Below are 19,946 nucleotides of genomic sequence, written 5' to 3' on the forward strand. Positions count from 1 at the left end.
ATTGGATGCTTATCTTGCTGGGATCCTATGACCCCAGCTGACTTCCTGCCCTTTGGGCAGGGGGCTGGACTCGGTGATCTCCCGAGGTCCCTTCCAGCCCTAATGTCTATGAAATCTATGAAATGTTTGATCTATGGTCACAAATAGAGCTGGTAGGTCATTTTTTTTATTTGAAAAAGTGCCAGTTCATTCCTGAAATCTTTCATTTCAAAGATGTTGTGACGCAACAAACTTTTGTTGAATATGAGGTAGGTATCTGGGGCAACCCAGCCTTATTCCCCATACAGAGCCAGGAATACTAAAAGTTGCAAGCTCTTATCTCACAGGCAGACAGACAAAACCAGGCAGAGACATTTTTGGACAAACTAGTGGGTGGAAAGAGGGTTGGAAAATTGAGTAAAGAAACTACTTCCTTCTTGATTCCTACTATGTTCAGGGAGAAAAAAAAGGGGGATTTATGTATTTTCTTTGCAAATAAGACTACATCAAAAATACATTACCATCTCTTAGACGTCTCTTAACAGAAAGATTTCAGTCTTGGCAAATATTTAAAAAATATTAATGCTGCATTAGTATCTGGCATGAGAAATACCAATGAGTATTTGTAATATGTGATTTGCTAATATGATGCACCCAAATAGTCAAATAAAGCCCATATAATCCACAACAAAAAATGACCATTGTTTAACACTTATCTCTTCTAAAAGATAAATCTTCAAAACTCAGAACATTACATTTTCCAGGCTGTCTATAGGGCAATAAACTATTCAATAAATCTAGAAATGTAAAGGGCAAATTTAGATTTGAAATAGTTCTGTATTAATTTACTATATGGTCTCTTTATAAATCTCAGTATATATTTTATTCCCCCTTGCTTGACAATAGTATAAATAGGAATATGTTAACTTGTTATTTGTTTTTAATTTTTGCTCATTTTGCCTGCTGCTTTGGGAGAATTAATCTAACATTGAAAAAGTTCCACAGAAGGATCTGCATTTTATTTTTTCAACAACAAATTCAGACTAGATTCCTCACACTAAAGATGGTGGCATTGACTCCATTTGAGTTCTGACTGTCCTGTTATCACACAAAGAAAAATTAAATGCTAAATGTGTATGAATTCATGTATGTATGGAGGCTACTTCACCAAGTGACAATCCTGTAACTATCAATATTTCACTTGTTTTGAAGAAATGTTTGAGTACATAGAACCATATTCAAAATCAATTAAGTTTCTATTAGTAATTATGCCTAATAGTACTTGATCTCTGGCCTATAAACCAGATCCAGCCTGTGGAGCCATGTCATCTGGCCTCTGGGACTCCCCAAAGATCCAAAAATTAGCAGTGGAAAAGTAGTGGCAGTGTTAATTGCTGCTCCTCTGTTGCCAAATTTTCAGTCATGTAGGAAACCCACCAGACAGGACAGTGTGATCCTGCACAAGGCCCAATCTGGGAGCACAGAATGGGGCAGCACTAGGCAGGATGCAGGCATACAAGACTCGATCTGGTAGCCCAAAGTGGAATCTAGGCACACATGACAGGATAGTGCGAGGTGAGATCTGGACCTGTAGGACCAGATCCAGGCAGTGTAAGATTAGACTGAGGACATGGGGCCTGGTCTGGATAGCATAGAGCTGGGTTCAGGCATGCAGATCTGGATCCAGGTATGGATAGCTGGACTCAGGCAGCACAGGATCAGATCCACACACTGACCCTACAGATCTGGCCTGTTAATAGCACTTATGAAGCCTGCAAAATGAAAAGGTTGAGCACCACTAATTAAAACTATTTCCATCTCACTCAAAGTATCCAGGAGCAAAACAGGATAAAAGATTGGTCATGTCTCCTGTAACTATTCTGTCACTTTTGAATTTGAGGGCTAGATTAGAGATGAATAGCATTGCTTTTGTTTAGAAAACTGTTCAACGTTATAATTTACCTATACATTTCTTTTTTAAACATAAGAATAATCATTGTACAGAACTAAAATATTTTCTTTTATAGATTATATTTGTTTTCATTTTTACCTGATAAACTTTGAGAGATTCTTGACTGTCTTCCCTCAAAACCTGGAAATTCAAAAAAAAATTAAAGCTATCATATTAAACTATATTTGATTATTTGTTTATTGCAATAAGATTTATAATCAAAAGTATATTTAAATGTGATTGCTACTATTAGGTCCACTTACAAGATAAAGCAGGGGTATTGAAGATAAGGCCTATGGCCCAGATCCAGCCTAGCATATGACCCCAGTCCGGGATCACCAGCTCTTCCTCTCCATGCTAGATCCAGTACTCACCGTGCTTACTCCTGGATCTGGCATGCCAGGTGAGACTCGGAGGGAGAGGTTCCACAGGTCCCTTGCATGCTGGATACAAATGCCCATTCTAGCCAGTCCAGGACCTGCACTACATGTGGTGTCTGCACTGGACCAGTTGGAGCAGATGCCATGTGTGGCTTGTACCTGGCCAAAATGGGCACCACATGCAACTTAGTCCAGGACTGACCAGAACAAGCTCCACTGGCACTGGATCCAGACTGTAGTGGGGGTGTTCCTTGGGGTTGGGTGCATACCGCTTATCTGTCCTGTGAACTGATTCTGCCAAATGAGTTTTACACCCCTGAGATAAATGGACTTATCAGTGAGAAAACTTAAATTGTGACTATTTCAAGATATTAACTGCAAGGTGAAACTGTCAGTTTATAGGTGTCCAATATGTAGGTGTCCAAAATCCTGTCTGTTTAATTTTAAGTCCCACCTTATTTATGTATTATGATAGACAACCTACAACCGCGACTCTGGAGAGGCATGAGGTCTCTCATTAAATGCATTGAGAGGAAACTCTGATATCTAATGTAACCTTCAGCCATTTCATTACTGATCTTTAAATTTGTGGGACTTTTCAAGTGTCCAGAATGGATGAGTTCACAATTTAGTCCAAAATAATTAGTGTGTATATAAAATAATAAATAATACTGTACCATCTCATCACTGACAGAGAGAACTGGAATAGGAATTTTATTATGTTCTGGAATGAAAGCTGTATATATCTTTTTTTGGCTCTCAGAAGCAGGTATTTTTCCAGTAGAAGAATCAGAAATGTGTTGAAATTCTTCAGTAACAGTACCAAGATCATCAGAAGATACTTCATGATAAGTCAAAGAGTCTTTAACAGAAACTGTGTCTTGAGGTTTTGCAGTTAAAGGTGATGCCAATGTATGCTTCTCAGATATGAATAAGGAAGGATCTTTCTTTTGGACACCAGATCTGACAGCAGCTGCAACTTGATTTTCCTTTGCATGGGAGACCAGTGGAGATGTTTTCTTTTCCCTTTCTGAAATCAGTGGGGGCAATTTTTCCCGCCTATCTAAAGACCTGGGTAATAACTGTTCTTCAGTCTTTGTGGAGTCTTCATGAAGTGACTTTTCTTGGTCTTCTGAAACGGCAGTGCTGTGGGTTTCTTTGCTTGTCCTTTAGGATTCAAAAAGGTAAAAGAAAGTATACTCTTATTTGAGAGATAAGAAATACATTGGGCAGTCAGTTAAATGGAGGCTTTCTTTCCAATAGATATATATTCAACAACATACTTCACTATCAGGATATGCAAGTACCATAGAAAAAGCATAGGCAGATTAGATGCCACTAAGATTAAACCTCTTTTTCTGGAGGCAGGAAGAGGTGATGTCAAAGATTAGATTAAATTCTATAGGAATGCTAAACAAAACAAACAACACTGAATTTAGAAGGTCCCTTATTCTATCTGACTGGAGGGGTTTTTTCCCTCCCTCATTCATCACCATGGTACCTATGAATTCTCAGGAAGTACTTCATATAAAGGAATACACCCTCATTACTGCTGAACTTTCCAATTATTTGGAAGAAAAGTGAAATTTCTTCATCAGTATCTAAAGAAGCAATGAGTAAAATATCACAGACTGGTTTGCTTTCCGTTCTTAGGTAGATTCAAAGACCTTTATGCCATGATTTAATCTGATTTACTGATTTTAATTAAACATAATCATTTAATGTATAACTGATGAACTTCCTTAACACTGAAGAACTATGTTGACCCTGCCTGAGAAGCAGGGGATTCTGATGGTGTACTGACCACCCCTGACTGAACTAGCTGAGTTGGCCTCAGAGCTGGTGTTGAGGATGCCCAGACTTATTACGCTGGGGGACTTCAACAGCCACACTGACGCCAGCTCTTTGGGGCTGGAGTAGGACTTCATGGTATCCATGTCAACCATGGAGCTACTCCATGGCCAGCCCATAAGGTAGGGCATACATTGAACCTTATGTTTTGCACCTACCTAGATCCAGGGGCTCCAATTATCAAGAAATGGTGTCAAGAAACCTCTGTCATATTTGAACCACTACCTCACAGAGGCACAGATCTCAGTACTCCATTGCCCCTGTTAGGGTGATGGACCAGCTAGGATGGTCCCCAGCTTTCCCTGGGGCAGAGGTTCGCAAACTGTGGGGGCAAGTTAAAAGGGGGTCACAAACTTCCCAGGGAGTATGTGTGGCGGTGGAGGGAAGTGGCACGCAGCAGCGGTGTGGAGTGGTGGATGGCAGGGGTGGCTGTCATGTGCGAGCTCCCCATCCCCCACCACCTAACACTCAGGGTCACGGTATCACAAAGTTTTAGAACCTCTGCCCTGGGGGATATTCTCATTAACCTTGATGGCTACTCTGCTGATGGCCTAGTCGATCTGTGGAATAGCATACTGACCTTGATCATAGACACAGCAGCACCTAGGCATCCATTCCTACCACTATGGCATCATAGGTCCGACTGGAATTTGGGGGAACTGGGGCAGGTTAAATGGAACGGTAGGAGCTGGAACACAGGTGGCTCTCAATTTATGCTAAAGCCAACTGACTGCAGCATATATCGTTCTTAAAGGACCATGGTATGGCAGTAATGGCAGTGAAGAAGCTTCTCTTCTCCACTGCCATTCCATTTGTAAAGTATTGTCCAGAAGAACTGCTCTGGGTGGTGAATCACATGGTTAATCCAGTTTGTCTCTGCCCAGAAACCAAGTCTTCATTCCACTGTGATGAATTTGCCACCTACTTTACAGTTAAAATCTCCCATGTCTGGCACAAATTGAGGACCACCACATTTGCTGCAGTCAGAGTTTGGGATTGAGGAAGCCCAGTTACATCCTGTTTATATGGATCATTTTAAATTGCTTTCACTCACTGCTGTGGGGCATGGGCTTGGAGGAAATAGGGTGACCAGCTGTGAACATGGCTTTCCTGGCTTGTAAAAGCTAGCCATGGGAGACTAGGGACACTGCTGGCCGGAGTTTTCAATGCCTCCCATTGGAAGGGCAGGGTACTGGATGCTCTTAATTCTGAGATTCCCTACTCAAGAAGCCATCACTTGATGCTTACTCCCCATCCAGCTACTGCCCTGTCTCCAACCTTCCCTTTTTGGCAGTCATTGAACAGGTAGTCATTTAACTGCTCCAGGCACACCTGGATGCCTTTGGTTTCTTGGATCCTTGCCAGTCTGGCTTTCATTCTGGATACAGCATAGAGACCATGCATGTGGTCTCAGTTAATGATCTTTCAGTGGTCTTTGATAAGTTGACCCTGAGATACTAAAAAAGCATTTAGCCTGGTGGGTACTTGTAGGACAGCTCTAAATTGGTTCTGCGCATTCACAGCCGGGAGGCTCCGGGTGATGGTGATGAGTAAGTGTTCATCATATCTCCACCCTCCTCACATAACCTTTCTTATGGACTCCTGCAAGGTTCCTGTGCTCCTGTTCAATGTATATATGAGGCCTTATTGTTAGAGGTGCACCAAAACAGATTTTTTGGGCCAATACTGATGGCCAATCATTAACAAGCCATATCGGCAGATACTGATCCGATTGCCGATATGTAGCTTGGCAGTTGGCAGAGCAGTGTCCAGCTGGTAAGTCTGTTGGGTGGGGAGGGGTGGGGGGAGAGAAGGGAAGGGAAGGGGGGAGCAGATTGAGGCCCTTACAGTGAGGAAAGAGGGGGGCTGGGCCAGGGCAGGCACTGTGTGGGCCATGGGATGGAGCCACAAGTGGCTCATCTGAAAAGGGTGTGAGGGGCAACTCCTGCCACTGTGTGCACCCCTGGGAGAGGCATGGGGGAGGTGTTCCCCAGATCTGTGCATGGGGTGAGGGCAGACTGCCGCTGAGGGCAACAAGGGGAGGCACTGGGGTCTTCCCGGCAGGGGCCTAGGCCAGGGCTGCGCTCGGGGTGGAAGGCAATGACACTGGGGGGTACACTGCAAGGAACTACGGGGGGACTAAGGTCATCCCAGAATTTGCCACAGTCCCCCTGAAACCCCCCTCCCAGCACCACTGCTGCCTGCCACCAGCGCAACCCTGGCACAACCCCCCATCGGGAAGAGCCTGGCACTGCCCCCAGCCCTGAGCTCACAGCAGATCTGGGGGGTACACGCCCTCTGTGCCTCCTCCACAAGTGTGCACAGCAGTGGGAGTTGCTCTCCCCCTTCCCCCCAGCACCTCCTAGACAAGCCTCTTGCAGCTCCACCCCATGCTCTGCCTCAGCCCCAACCCTACTCCTTCCCTCACCACAGGGGCCTCAATCTGCCCTGCCTCCCCAACCAGATGCTGCTATCTAAGCTGCTGAGTTGGCCATGTGCATGCTGCAGCTGTGCACACACACACAGTATTTACTGGCGAAGTTATTGGCCACATCAGCCAAAAAAAGACCATTGCCGATAATGTCAATTTTCTTTTTACTGATGCCGATAAGATATGGACTGATATATCAGTACACCTCTACTTATTGTGCTCCTGTCCAATGTATATATGAAGCCCCTGGGCAAAACTGTACAGAAGTTTGGAGTGAAGTGCCATCAAAATGTTCTGTTTTTCCTTCTCTTCTGACCCTGACCTTTGCATCTTAGTCTTTTCCCAGTGCCTAACTGCAGTTGGGGACTGGATGTGGGTGAACTAATTGAAAATAAATCCAGTATTCCTAGAGAAATGAGACTCATTTTTCTCTCTAAGATTCTATTTTTTCAGTCCTTTGCAAACCTACAGCTAAGATTATCTTCAAAGACATTTTCCGGAAGCTAGTCAATCTAGAATTCACTTCTAGACTCAGGTGTGATCTATTCAAGGAGGTAAGGGTATCCACACTGCTCAAATCAAAAGCAAGTCACATGAAGCAGTGTTAACTGGCCTTGAAGGTGTCATGAGTTGAGTCTCATCTTTGACAAGTTTAGGATGAGGTATCCTTCAGCCCAAATAATCAGGAAAATGTCAGAGAAATGGGGAAAGGAGAAAGAAGGCAGGAACTATCCTATATAATATTATTTTTAATTAGCATTAGTAGGTACAACTATATACAAAAGTCTCTATGCAGTGGTGTTGAGACATGGACCCTACAGAGATCAGTCTTGCAAATCACTGAAGAAGGAACTAAGTGGTAATTGGGTTATACACTTCATCTTTGATATGGAAACACAAGGACACTCACGGTACATGTGCAACCCTAATGGGGTATTTCTAGCCAAAATATTTTAATGTCAAGCCAATAGAATATACATGTGGATGACAGATAAATGGATAAGGACTCAATTACAAAAGGCCACATAATAACAAAATTCAGGGGTTGTTAGGTTAGTCTGAAAGTAGACCAGGGTAGCACTAAAAAGAGACTACCTGGTTCAGAGAGGCTTGAACAAACTTTATAATCAGATACCAGGATCCTTACAAAATTCAATATTTCTTGCATTTCAGTTAAAAATTAAAAGGACTCAATATACATGTAATACACAAATCCTTGGCCTCCAACATGGGCCACAAGTATCAAGGAACAGAAGTGAGCTGAACATTTTGGGTACTGCAGACAAATAACCACAAAAAGTATTTCACTGTTCTCAATTCCTATGTTTATAACCCATAATAACTTCTGAAAACTTAAATAAAACTTTCAAACAGTTTAACTGTCAACTATTGCATCCTTGCTCTTCTCATCTATGTAAACAAGAGAGAGAGAAGATATTCTCCCACTTTAGGCCTCCATATATTTATATCAATTACACATTCAGAATACTTGCAGTAGTTATTTCAGATCTATAAGAAAAAATAGGATTAAGTTTCACTACCTGTTTCTCACTAAACTTCCTTTTTTTGTTTCTGTGGCTTTTCTAGGTTTAGTAGATCTTTGGGGATCTAATTTCAAAGGCTGTAAAAAGCATAATAATTAGGACTGTTAATTGAGAATAATAAATTGGATAATGACTCACTTGGAAAATAAACAGTTTTGATTATTCATTGTATACCTCGACTGCTGAAAAAGCTATTTATTTCAACTTGCAGTTATTTATCATGTGCTAATAATATCCTAGGAGTGTATAAAGGCAAGTAGCAAGTAGCAAGACAGTCCCTGGCTGGGAACTTAAAATATAAAAAGGGCAGAACATAATAAAAAAAAATACAGAAAAAATCATTTTAGCCAATTAAAACAATTATTGTTATTTTAGAGTTAACTACACTAATATTATTCAGGATATCAATCACTCAGAGAGCGCTGGGAGAAGAAAGCATGTTACACCATTAACTGAATGAACAGAAGTGCCAATATGTAGGCTAAGCAAAGTTGTACAGGAGCCTAAGGACAAAGATAAATTTAATATTGATGTGGTGAATAAAGGGAAACTGTGTTTTGAACAGTTTGGAGAGGAACAAATTGAGTAACTGTAATATTAGTAAGGTAAATAGCTAATGAAGGAGGAGATAACAAGTAACTGAATTAATATTTCAGCCCCTGACGGAGTTTAAGGTCTCAAATTTCCAAAAACCCTAAATACTGTCAAGTAAGTTTTGGTGATCTTTTTAAATTCTTTTCTTTTTCCAATGCCATCACCAAGGATTTGAATAGAGAGGATAAGTATAGAGTTGTCAATAAAAACAAAAGAGGAGGGAACAGAAGTGAAGAGATATCAAACTTGATCAGAAGGTCAGTTTTGATCTCCTAGAGGGTATGCCATACAACAAAGAAATAGACAAGTACTGGCAAAAGGTCATATATGCATCAAAAACAATGAAATGTTATAAGAACCCAGTTGAAATGTTATATGAGCCATGAGAAGATGCATTTGAAAACAGTCAAAGAGATTTAAAAATGAATCATAGAAGCATAGTGCTACAAAAGCCAGGGGACAAAGTGATTAGCAGTTGTATTTCAGTCTGCAAAAAGCTCAAGAAATCAGATGAGACCACTCCTACTCCTGAAGCTGTATTAAAATCCAAGACATCAGTGACCACTGGGAACCTGTGATTAGTCCAAGCCAGAAAACAGGAAAACAGGGCAAGCAGCAGAAGAGCTCAGTAAAGCGTGGTTTGTAGTTTTTTGGTTTTGGATTGGCTGTTTTGTTTTTGGTAATAATGATAAAGATGATGGTAACAGCAAAGGAGGAAATCCCAACTTTATTGGGGATAATGAAGACAACCAGATATGGGAGCTTTTCAGAAGTTGACTGGACTCAAGAACTCAAGGACTCAAATATAGAAAAAGTATTAAATTAGTTTAAATAAATACCAAATATTATCTAAAGTTTGCATCCCCAGAAGGAGGTAAAATTTAGGAAGGGCCTGAAGTTTTACCTGGATAAGTAAGTACCTCCAAACAGGATATTAATAGAAAGCAGACAACTTTCAAGGAATGACAAAATGAATTGATCAAAGAGAGCTATATCCAGACTTCAAAAGTGCAGAAATAAAGTGAGACTGTCTAAAAAATATTTCTGTGCTGGATCTTGGAAAGTAACTGCAAGTTTCTTCAGTCACAAGAACATATAAGGAACTGGGAGAAAGAGAAAAAGTAGGAACAATATATATTCAGGATGGGGTGGAGATTAGGGATAATCCAAATAGGATTTAAATACCAAATTAACACTTTGCTTCAGTTTCCAGAGGAGGAGGAGAGAAGGAGGAGGAGGAGGAGAAAGGAAAGAAGGAGGACATGGGGAATTACAGACCAGTCACTCTGACTTTGATACCTGAAAAAAAAAAATCATACAGCAGGTCCTCAAAAGTCTAGTGTGAAAAACCTAGAGGAGAACAAAGTGATCAGGAACAGCCAGCATAGATTCACCAAGACCAAGTCCTGCCTAACCAACCTCATTTCCTTCTGCAATAAGGTGACAGACACCGTGAATGAAGTAAAAGCAATAGGTGTCATACTACTTGATATTAACAAGGCTTTTGAGATTGCCATGGGAGACAATCTCATCAATAAATTAAGGAAATGCAGACTAAAGTAAAGCACTGTAAGCTGGATACACAACAGGTTGAATCCGTGTGCACAACAGGTAGTCATCAATGGCAGTCTACTTGGGAGGAAAGCTCAAATGGGATTCTCCAAGCATCTGTCCTGGGTCCAGTTTTGACATCTGCATTAATGATTTGGATAATGGGACTGAGAGCAGGCTTAGCAATTATGTAGACGACACCAAGTGGATAGAGCTGCAGACATACTGGAGGTTAGGGACAGGATCCAGAATGACCTGGATAAACTAAAATAATAGTATGCAATCAATCAGATGCAGTTAAACAAGGTGAAGTGCAAAGTCCTACACCTGGGACAAAATAATTGCATGGACATATAGGGTGCCTACACACATGCGTGGAGCCTGCTCTGACAAGCCTGCTCTGACTTGATTAACTGAGTCTGCTGGAGCATGGAAACTCATGCACTCCAGCAGCCTTGCTTGTCCTATTTATCACCATCACTACACATCTCTGCACTGACAAAATGGCAGCAGTGCACTTTGAAATAAAACACATCCAAGAAACTTTAGTTCAAAGTGCCCCGCCACCATTTTTTAAGTGTGGGGATGTGCAACAATGCTTTTAATTAAAGCGCCCAGCACCATGTTTGGGAGCACATGTAAAAATGCCCATAAGGACTGGGGAATGACTGGTTAGAGTACTACAGAGAAGGACTCAAGGGTTACAGCAGGGGCAGGCAATAATTTTAGGCAATGGGCTGCTTACTGAGTTTTGGCAAGCCATCGAGGGCTGGGTGACAGGCAGCCAGGGGCAGATAAATGTTAATTTTCTAAATTTTTTAGGGGCCCCCTGGCCAGATAGAGAGGCCTGGCAGGCCAGATCCAGCCCATGGGCTGCATTTTGCCCACCCCTGGGTTACAGTAAACCACAAGCTGAATATGAGCCAACTGTGTGCTCTCATTGCAAAAAAAGCCAACAGCATACTAAACTGAATTATTAACAGGAGTGTTTCTTGCAAGTCAAGGGAAGTGATTCTTTCACTCTATTCAGAGCTGGTGGGGCCTCACCTGGAGTACTGTTTCCAGCTTTGGTTGCCACACTTCAAAAAGGATGTGGACAGATTGGAAACAATCCATCAGAGAGCAATAAACATTGTTGCCTAGGAAGTATGATTTATAAGGACAGGCTGGAAGAACTAGGATTATTTAATCTGGAAAAGTGTTTTCAAATACCTGAAAGAGGTATCTGACTTCCTTATAGAGGATGGAAATGGACTTTTCTCTGTTACTTTAGGGGACAGAACTACGAGCAAATGAACTTAAGCTACAGCAGAGGAAATTTAGGTTGGAGATAAGGGGGTGTCACTTTTCTGACAATGGAATTGGTCAAATATTGGAACAGGCTACCTAAAAAAGCTGTGGAATCTCCATCCTTGGAAATTTTCAAGAGCTTGGCTGGGATAATTTAGGGTGATTTTACCTTGAGTAGGGTGACAAGACTAGAATAACTTACAAGGTTGCTTCCAGCCCTAGTTTCCTCAGATCCTATAAGGATAATGATAAGTACCTAAGACAAATAAGGATAGAGTAAAAGGAAATTATTGTACCAGAGGTGGAAGCAAAATAGATCACTTACTGTGATGAAATCAGAAGAGAAGGTTAAATAAACTCCATCACAGGATAGTGAATGAATGGGCATTTCAAATTGTCCCTCCAGTATGCAAACAGTTTCAATTAACCTACCAAATTCAGCAAAAGTACCCTGTGACTCAACAACAGCAAATGTAAAACTTCTCTTCACTGAAAATAGGGATAGAATGACAATCTTTATAGCTTCTCTCTCTAAGAGAATGGGGAAAGAAGCAGTTAAAACCAACAAGTGACAGATAGGCTAAAAGGAAAAGGTAGAAAAAAATAAAATTAAATAAGGCAATTTCAGCGACTTGTTCAAAAGAATAAGAATACAGTACTGAAGTGATGATGGATTTTTCCATTCTCCTTGAAGGAATTAGTAAGATTCTAAACCGAAAAGAATCCCAACAAATGTATATGCTAACCATTAGGACTAATCTGAAATTTCACTGTCTTCAAGGAGAATCTTTTTCTTGAAATCTATACTAAATTAAGCACTTTGTTTTCTGGAGCTGAATATGTACTTTTGAAAACTGTCCAGGAGGCAGGAATTTCAAAAGAACTGTCTGAAAAAGAGCAGCCTTTGAAAATGAAGAGAACATAAGGAGTCAAATAACAGCAAAGGAGGTACAAGAAAAAGAAGAGAGTAAGAAAAAGTTATAATTTGCAATCCTAACAAGTAATAAACGTGTTTTCATCAAAATAGTTTTGAAAAAGAGAACAAAAGAACAAAGCATGCTAACAAATAATAAATCTACGGAGTTATCATTGTTTTTCCAAGGACCATTCTAAGGTATCCATACATTTAACCTTTCAGCTAGAGTACATTTTTAAAAAATAGTGGAAGATTCCAATATATATATTTGGTTTATTCCACCACTCAGTTAGGAAAACCTATACCAGCAGGACCTTTTTTTTAAAGAATGAGGGAAAAAATCTGAAAAATTAAAGGGGTTGAAAAAGAAATAATACTTATTGCTAATAGAGTCCATTTAATTACCATCCTTGCACTATGAAAATAAGGTGGACTGTATTCTAATATTAATATTTTTTAAAAAGCCAAAAAGAAAAATATGATCGTTCTTACAACCTCTGATTTTCTTTTGCCATGGGCTTTCATTTCCTTTATACTTGACCTTTCTGTGACTTGACTAGGTAACAATGAGACTGACTCTTTGTCAGCTGGCCTCGTTGTATATTGTGCATTCTCATAGTCCTGTTGACCCAACCAATTTACTGGAGTCTCTTCTATAACAGGAAGTGATTCATAAGCTTTGTACAGGGGTTCTCTCTCCTGAACAAGGTTTTGCTCCCTTAATCCATTTGCTGGAATTTTATAATCTCTACATATTTCTCTATCAGAACCTTCTTTCTCAAGTTGAACATCTTTCAGTTGAGATGACAACAGAGTTTCTTGTATTTTCTTAGTGTCTGCTGAACTTCTTTTTCGAAATAATTCATTTCCAACTTGTTTCCCATTGTTAACTGTTGATAATCTCTGTTCTGGCTTATCAGCTTCATTAATAGATTTTCTTCTTGAACCTGCATTATATTCTCCTTTGCCTTTAGATTTTGTTGGTTTTTTCCCCTTTTTTGATAAATCTTTATAATTCATCTTCACATCACTGTTAGCATCCTCATTACCACCCTCTACCTTTGCATATGAGAAGTGTGCATCTTGAATAGGGGCAGGTGCTGCTGGTTTTGAGAGCTGCTTGCTAGTGTTTTCAGTTTCCTGTTCAAAACCAATGTTTACAGTAGAGTAAGTGTTGTGCTTTAGGCTTTAATTGAACAAAGAATATAAGCACTTGCAAGGCTAGATCCAGCCAGGGTGCCGTAGCATGGTTACACCTCCCTTCTGGACTGGACTGTGCCACAGAAGCCTCTAAAGACTTTTCTGAAGTCCCCAAAGCAAGTGAGAATTCCCCACTGCCTTCCTCTCCCTGGTCAGATGCATGTCCCTTCCCCTCCCTCCCTTTCCCCACCTGCTGCTGCTTTCCCCACTGTCCCAGGGGTGGGAGAAGCTTCAGAGTTGCTCCTGCCTGCTCCAGCCAGCCTGCCTGGAGGCTGAGCTCAGCTAGGACAGCCATAAAAGTAACGGGTACTGGGGATACCCCCTCCCCACACCTGCTCCTGGGGAGACCTGGTAAGTCAGGGAAACCTACCCCCTGCTGTACCAGCTGAGCCCAGCCGCAGCACAGCCTGGCTGGAATGGGCAGGAATATCTTTGAAGCTTCCCCCACTCCCAGACAGCAAGAAAAGCAGCAGCAGTGAGTGAGGGAAGGGGGCAAAGGATGGGAAGAGGACATGCCTATGAGCTGGGATGGGTTGGGGGGGTGGGGATTCTTAGCTGTTTTGGGGACTTCAAAAAGTCCCTGGAGGCTCCCACTGCGTGGCCTACCTGCACGGGGGCAGGAGGAGGGAGGAAGGGGAGAGCCAGAAGTGGCATGCAGCCACTTCTGCAGGATGGGTTTCTGCTTCCAAACCCCACTTTGTCAAATCCTGGATCCACCACTGAGCACTTGTTAAAAATGCTTAAGTGCTTACAAGTTTAAAAGTAGTTTAAGGTTAAAGGAAGATACAGGGTTTAACTCTCATATAGAACTAATTAATATTACTGAATTAAAATTATGAAACAATTACTTAGAGATTTTCAAAGAATGGGCTGAAAACAGACTGCAAATTATGTTTCACCCAAAGGCATAATTCATCCTATTCTGAAATCCATTACGATGAAATCCATTATGATTAATATATAAAAAGCAAAAACCTATGTTCACACAATATTAGAACTTGCACATTAAAATAAAAACAGGAAATGAAAAAAAAATCTATAGAAAAAGTTCTCCATATCACATTACGTAGTATGGTTATTCTGATTTTTAAATATGTACTTTATTTTTTATAAAATGTATAACATTAAATAACAGGATGCACACTGTGATCAAATTAATATTGCTTTACATATCATAACTTTTTATTTTAGCTGCAAATCTTTAATGGCGCATTAACATTAATCTTTTTTTTTTTTTAACAGGCTGTAGCAGGTCAGACCCTGGGGATGGCCATGCCACGCTCAGTGGCTGCCTGGATCCTGCCTTACTCACCCCCTCTGGCCTCTCAGGGTCCTACACCGTCGTCTCGCCTACCGTGCCTTGATGTTAAAGTAAAGTAGGGAGGCTGCCCTCAGACGGCAGTGACCTCGGGATGCTATTTCTGCTCTGGCTGTACAGTTCCTCTGTCTCCAGGGTATTGACTTGGAGGGGCTCTCCCTGGACCTCAACGCAGACTTGGCCATTGGGCCTTAAATCTTTGTCCAAGCTTCAGCTTTCTGGCTTTGGCCCTCTTGCTGTAGATGAGTCCCTTGGCCCCAATCTTTCCCCTTCAGGGTCTAGCTTGTGCCCTCAATCTTTGGGGCTTCAGGCCCTCCTCACAGGGTCTGGGCCTGCACCCACAGTCTTTTTGTCGCATGTTCTGATCCTTGGTTTGCAGCCTGGTCCTCCCGCAATGATAGCAATGCACCCGAGGGGCTGCCTGTAGCCTCTAAGCCTCCCCTTTCAGCTGCTCCCAGTTTTTTGGTATCAAATGTGAGCACAAGTCTAAACCACAACTGCTTCCAAAATAAATCCTTTATCCCAGCCTGGGGCTGTCACACCATGGTAACAAATGATCATATAACCAAAATAACTTATCCTCAGTGTAACTTATCCTCAATGTCTGGTGCTACTGGGCTTCCTTGTAGTCCTCCCAGGGTTTGGAGCTCCCCTGACTGAGCCGGCCAAGCTCTTCCCTGCTCCCCCTCCAGCCATGGTCTGGAGCTCCTCTGCTCTGGCAGGTCAAAGCCAACCTCCCTCCTTGGCTGTGATCCTAGCCTTATGAAGCTTGTAGCTACCCACTGGGTCATCTGATCCACCACTTCCACTATCAGTCACTGGCCGGACTGAGTTGTCTACACCTGGGGCAAGCAGCCATTTTTCTTCAAAGGCTCTCTGCTCCTACTAGTCCCTTCAAGGACTAGTCCCCCCTTCAAACCTACAGGTTGCTCCCTGGTTCTCTTTCTTCTTCCATAATGGGGTAGGAGCCCCACTACATAGGCTTATTCATAATAAAAATAATTTTTAATTCCATTCACCTGAAAATATGCTGTGCAAGATTACCAGCACAGAAACTAGGTTCCTCTTTCCCCCCTGGAAAACTCAGAACAGATCATTAAGGATTTTAGTATCTTCCAGGATTTCTCGTCTTCACTTCCCAGTACAAAAAAGTGTGTCCCCCCCAACCAAGAAAAAAATTAATAATAGGAAATCAAAACAAAAAATGGACAAGAAAGCAAAGGTAAGGCAATATGCTCAACCCTCCCCACCTCATTCTCTGCATCTGTGAAAGGTGAAATTTCTTCCTTCATCTGACCTGATATCTAACTGCCACAGGCACACTTTCAGAACTTCTTTCCCTGAAACATTTGTTACATTAGCAACTTTAAGAGAATTAATACCAGATTAAAAGAACTACTGGTCTGAACCGATATGGCAGTGTTTATGTTTAAAGATATGTTTATGTGCCCATCAAAATTGTTGCTAAATAGTTTTTAATTATTGTACACCAAGTGCTGCAGGGGGCACCAATGTAAACAGAAAAGGAAACAAAAAAGGACTAACAAAACAAATTTCACAGCTATTTCTAGGATAGCCATCAACAGTAATAATATAAACTGATCACTTTACAAGAATATTGTACACATATTTTTCAATCTCCGTACCTTTAAAGCTTTCTGTAACTTTTCCTCAAGGCTTTTCTTCTCTCTTTCAAGAACTTGAAGGCATTCCTATGATACATGAAGAAAATTTAAGATCTTGTGATTTTTTTCACTCTTACCTTCTGAATCTATGACATCAGCCCTGGATTTCTTTCATATTTGGCAACTAGCATCAGAGTTAAGTCACCTGATTTCTTTTCTTCTGATCATAATGCAATGATAACAGATTTCTTGTCTGAATAACAACTACAGATATTTTCCACTAAATAAAGTTATTTTATAACAATTACAATAATTGCAATTTACCCTATTTATTCAAATACCACATGCATCTTTTAAAAAATTAAATTAGCTATCCAAGATTGGGTTGTATGTATAAGTCAGAAAGTTGATTTTTGTGTTGGAATGAAATCATGGGAATATCTAATTGGCTGTCATGAGCTGTGCTCTCTTCCTTTCCCTTCTCAGCTACATGGAGGAGAGGTAGAATCTGCTGTTCAGATTCATATTCTCTTGCAAACTAAGCAACTCAGACTTTAACTGTCATAGCTGCTGCTGAATTGCAACAGAGTTAAAGCTGGACATGGAGCTTGCAAAGAAAGAGTAAATAAATCAGAACATTATATACTGTCCAAACTCCATGCGGCTTCATTCCTCTATGACTGAAACAATGTTTTTTTTCTTCATTCTGCCTTCAAAAAGGCTTGACTTACTTGGAGATGTGTGGTATGTATGAAAATGCAATATTTACCACTGGTCTGAAGCACTGAGTCATATTCTAATATTTACCTTAAATAGTTGTCATACTACAGTGCATATGACATACTCCACTAGAGAATGTAAATTTATTTATTCTAATGAAATTAGAATAAATAGCAGACCATGTTTTTTTGTGTAACAAGTAATTATGGTGCTACAGAAGGGACGATCAATCTTGCAGTTAATGTATTCAATCTGTTTTTACATTTTCTAAATACCTTCCTGCCTTGAGTAGGGGGCTGACTAGATGAACTTGTGAGGTCCTTTTGAGTTCTACTTGCCTATGATTCTGTGAACCTGGGCAAGTCACTTAACTATTCTGTCTGTTTTTCTATGTATAAAATAGGATAACATTTTCCTATCTCTAAGACCATAGCAAAATTAAATTTGTTAGTGTTTGCTAGGTGTTCAAACACTATGGTGTTACTCAACAGCCAAGTTATGAGCAGGGAGTCTGGTTTTCCCTGATAAAACCCCCCCAAAAATTCTCTGCTAAAAACACCAAACTCCATGATTAAAATTAAAACTCCCCACCCCAGCCCTGCCAGTGCCCCTGCAGTTTCTGTGGCCAAATCCATGGAGTTGCAGGGGTGTTGGTGCCCCTTGCCCCCCACCCACAGCCCCCTGCAGCCCTGCCCCCTCATCTGCCGGGGCTACGGGGCCTAACACAAAGTATGTCTTTTTCTGCCAGAAATGTGTGGAGTCAACGGCCAAGAGTGCATTGTTACCAGTCACCAGTACCACATGCAATTAAATTATAGCACTGGATAAGTGCTAAAATCACCAGTAACAGAAGAGCTGATACCATTATAAGTAACAACCTTAACAGTATCACACACTTGATAACGGTAATCAACAGTACTAATGTGGAGTGCATGTATGAATATGGACCAGAAAGCAGCACCCAGATAGTTTTAGTATGACATTTTGGTTGAGATATGATGGCCAGAGAAGTCATGGGTATGTAAAGGACAATTGCAATATGCCTGGCTAGGAGGTAAGCTTTTTTCACTCCTCATGTCCCCAGAGTATATGTACGCTTGAAGTGGCAATAGACTGATATATTATCACCTGCAGAGAACAGGATTTAAATTCAGATTCACAACACAGAGTGCTGCATTAGACACCTACCCTTGGACTCTCAGGAGCTTTTAAAGAGGAAGCCAAGGTGAAGATCAATGGCTTCCCTCTCTCCCTCAGGATCTTATGGGAAGGAAGTCCCTCATCCGAGGATAAAGGATAAACTGGATAATTGGACAAATTGTCCAAAAATCAATCAAATTCTAAACACTACTCTAGTCCCACATACCATTTTATCAATACTGCATGCAATATGTTACCTGAGCTTTAAGCAAATCTTCTTTCATTTTCTGATTTTCACTCTGTTTTTTAGCCTGAGATGAAACTTGCTTTGGTTTTCTGTAATTGATCAAACACTTTCACATTAACAAGGTCTAATGGTAGAACTATGGAGACCGTAAACAATATAAGTTTTGTTAACATGTTCTTCACATAGAAAAGCACAAACTTCAATGTCATTCTTCTCATCCAAATTTATAAAACTGCTTTTCAAATTACTGCCCTTTTTACCAAAGCAAGTATAATTCCATGCCATTCAAGCAGACAAAAGAAAGATTATTACCGAGTACTAAATAATGAATTTTTTTGGTACAGACCCATATTTCTGGGATACATACGTCCCTAAAACAAAAGCTCAAAACTCTTTAGGAGCATCCACTTGAGCCATACACATGCCCACTGGCATAAGCATTCAAACTGACAGTTCATAAAGAAAGCACAACTAATTTTCAGTTTCTTCCTCCACAAAATAGTATCAACATAAGATTCTAAAAAGTGCTAACAAAGAATGGGAAGGGTACATCCATAAATAGAGTGAACCTTCACTTGCTTTCTTTATGAATTCTGACTTCTGTAACATTAACCAGTCACACAAAACTCAAAAGGACAACGGGTCTGAAGAACATAGCTTTCATGAATTAGCAGAGACAGGTCCAGGAAGGGGTTTATGGGCACACTCAACCCCCCTTTTCATTCTTGCTCCGCTGAAAGTTTAAAACAAACTGTCCAGCAGGAAGAGCCACAATTCAAATTAAGCCAAACTGAGGGAGTCAGCTGACTTCATGGCTCACAGATCTACTGGATTTCTCCTAGTCTCTTCACTCCGTAAGCATTAACAACCCTTGATCTTCCTCTATTCAAGCTAGCCTTTTTTTAGTTATATTGTCTGCTTTATACTCCTAGCAATATCTCTCTGCTCACTCCCCAGCAAGTCCAATAAAGGTGAACTCCTACCTAAAAACTTGTACTGGGTGGTTTTGTTCCTAGGAGATTCAAACCACAGCAAATCAGAGAGAGAGAATGGAGGGGCATAGTTAAAAGCAAGCTGATTTGTGCAATGGCACAGAAGAAGCAGGAGGGAGTTGCAAAGGTCAGTCAAAGAGATAAATTACTGCAACAACCCTTTCTTGTATTATTCACTGCAGCAGATGATAGAAGCTGTACCAGTGGTACAACCAGG

General features: G+C 40.9%; 1 protein-coding gene across 1 annotated transcript in view; it reads right to left on the reverse strand.

The window, feature by feature from the left end:
• Nucleotides 1-1,017: 1,017 nt before the first annotated feature.
• Nucleotides 1,018-19,946, reverse strand: part of CCDC7 (coiled-coil domain containing 7) — a 75,000-nt gene continuing 56,071 nt past the window's right edge. The window contains exons 15-21 of the mRNA XM_019529147.1: nucleotides 18,748-18,826; nucleotides 16,652-16,717; nucleotides 12,980-13,627; nucleotides 8,134-8,213; nucleotides 2,988-3,477; nucleotides 2,030-2,071; nucleotides 1,018-1,077 (exon numbers count right to left, since the gene is read on the reverse strand). Coding sequence (XP_019384692.1) covers nucleotides 1,018-1,077; nucleotides 2,030-2,071; nucleotides 2,988-3,477; nucleotides 8,134-8,213; nucleotides 12,980-13,627; nucleotides 16,652-16,717; nucleotides 18,748-18,826 — 1,465 coding nt within the window. The remainder of the gene's footprint in view (nucleotides 1,078-2,029; nucleotides 2,072-2,987; nucleotides 3,478-8,133; nucleotides 8,214-12,979; nucleotides 13,628-16,651; nucleotides 16,718-18,747; nucleotides 18,827-19,946) is intronic.

Source organism: Crocodylus porosus, unplaced genomic scaffold (assembly GCF_001723895.1).
Source record: "Crocodylus porosus isolate Cpor-Errol unplaced genomic scaffold, CroPor_comp1, whole genome shotgun sequence".
NCBI lineage: Eukaryota > Metazoa > Chordata > Crocodylia > Crocodylidae > Crocodylus > Crocodylus porosus.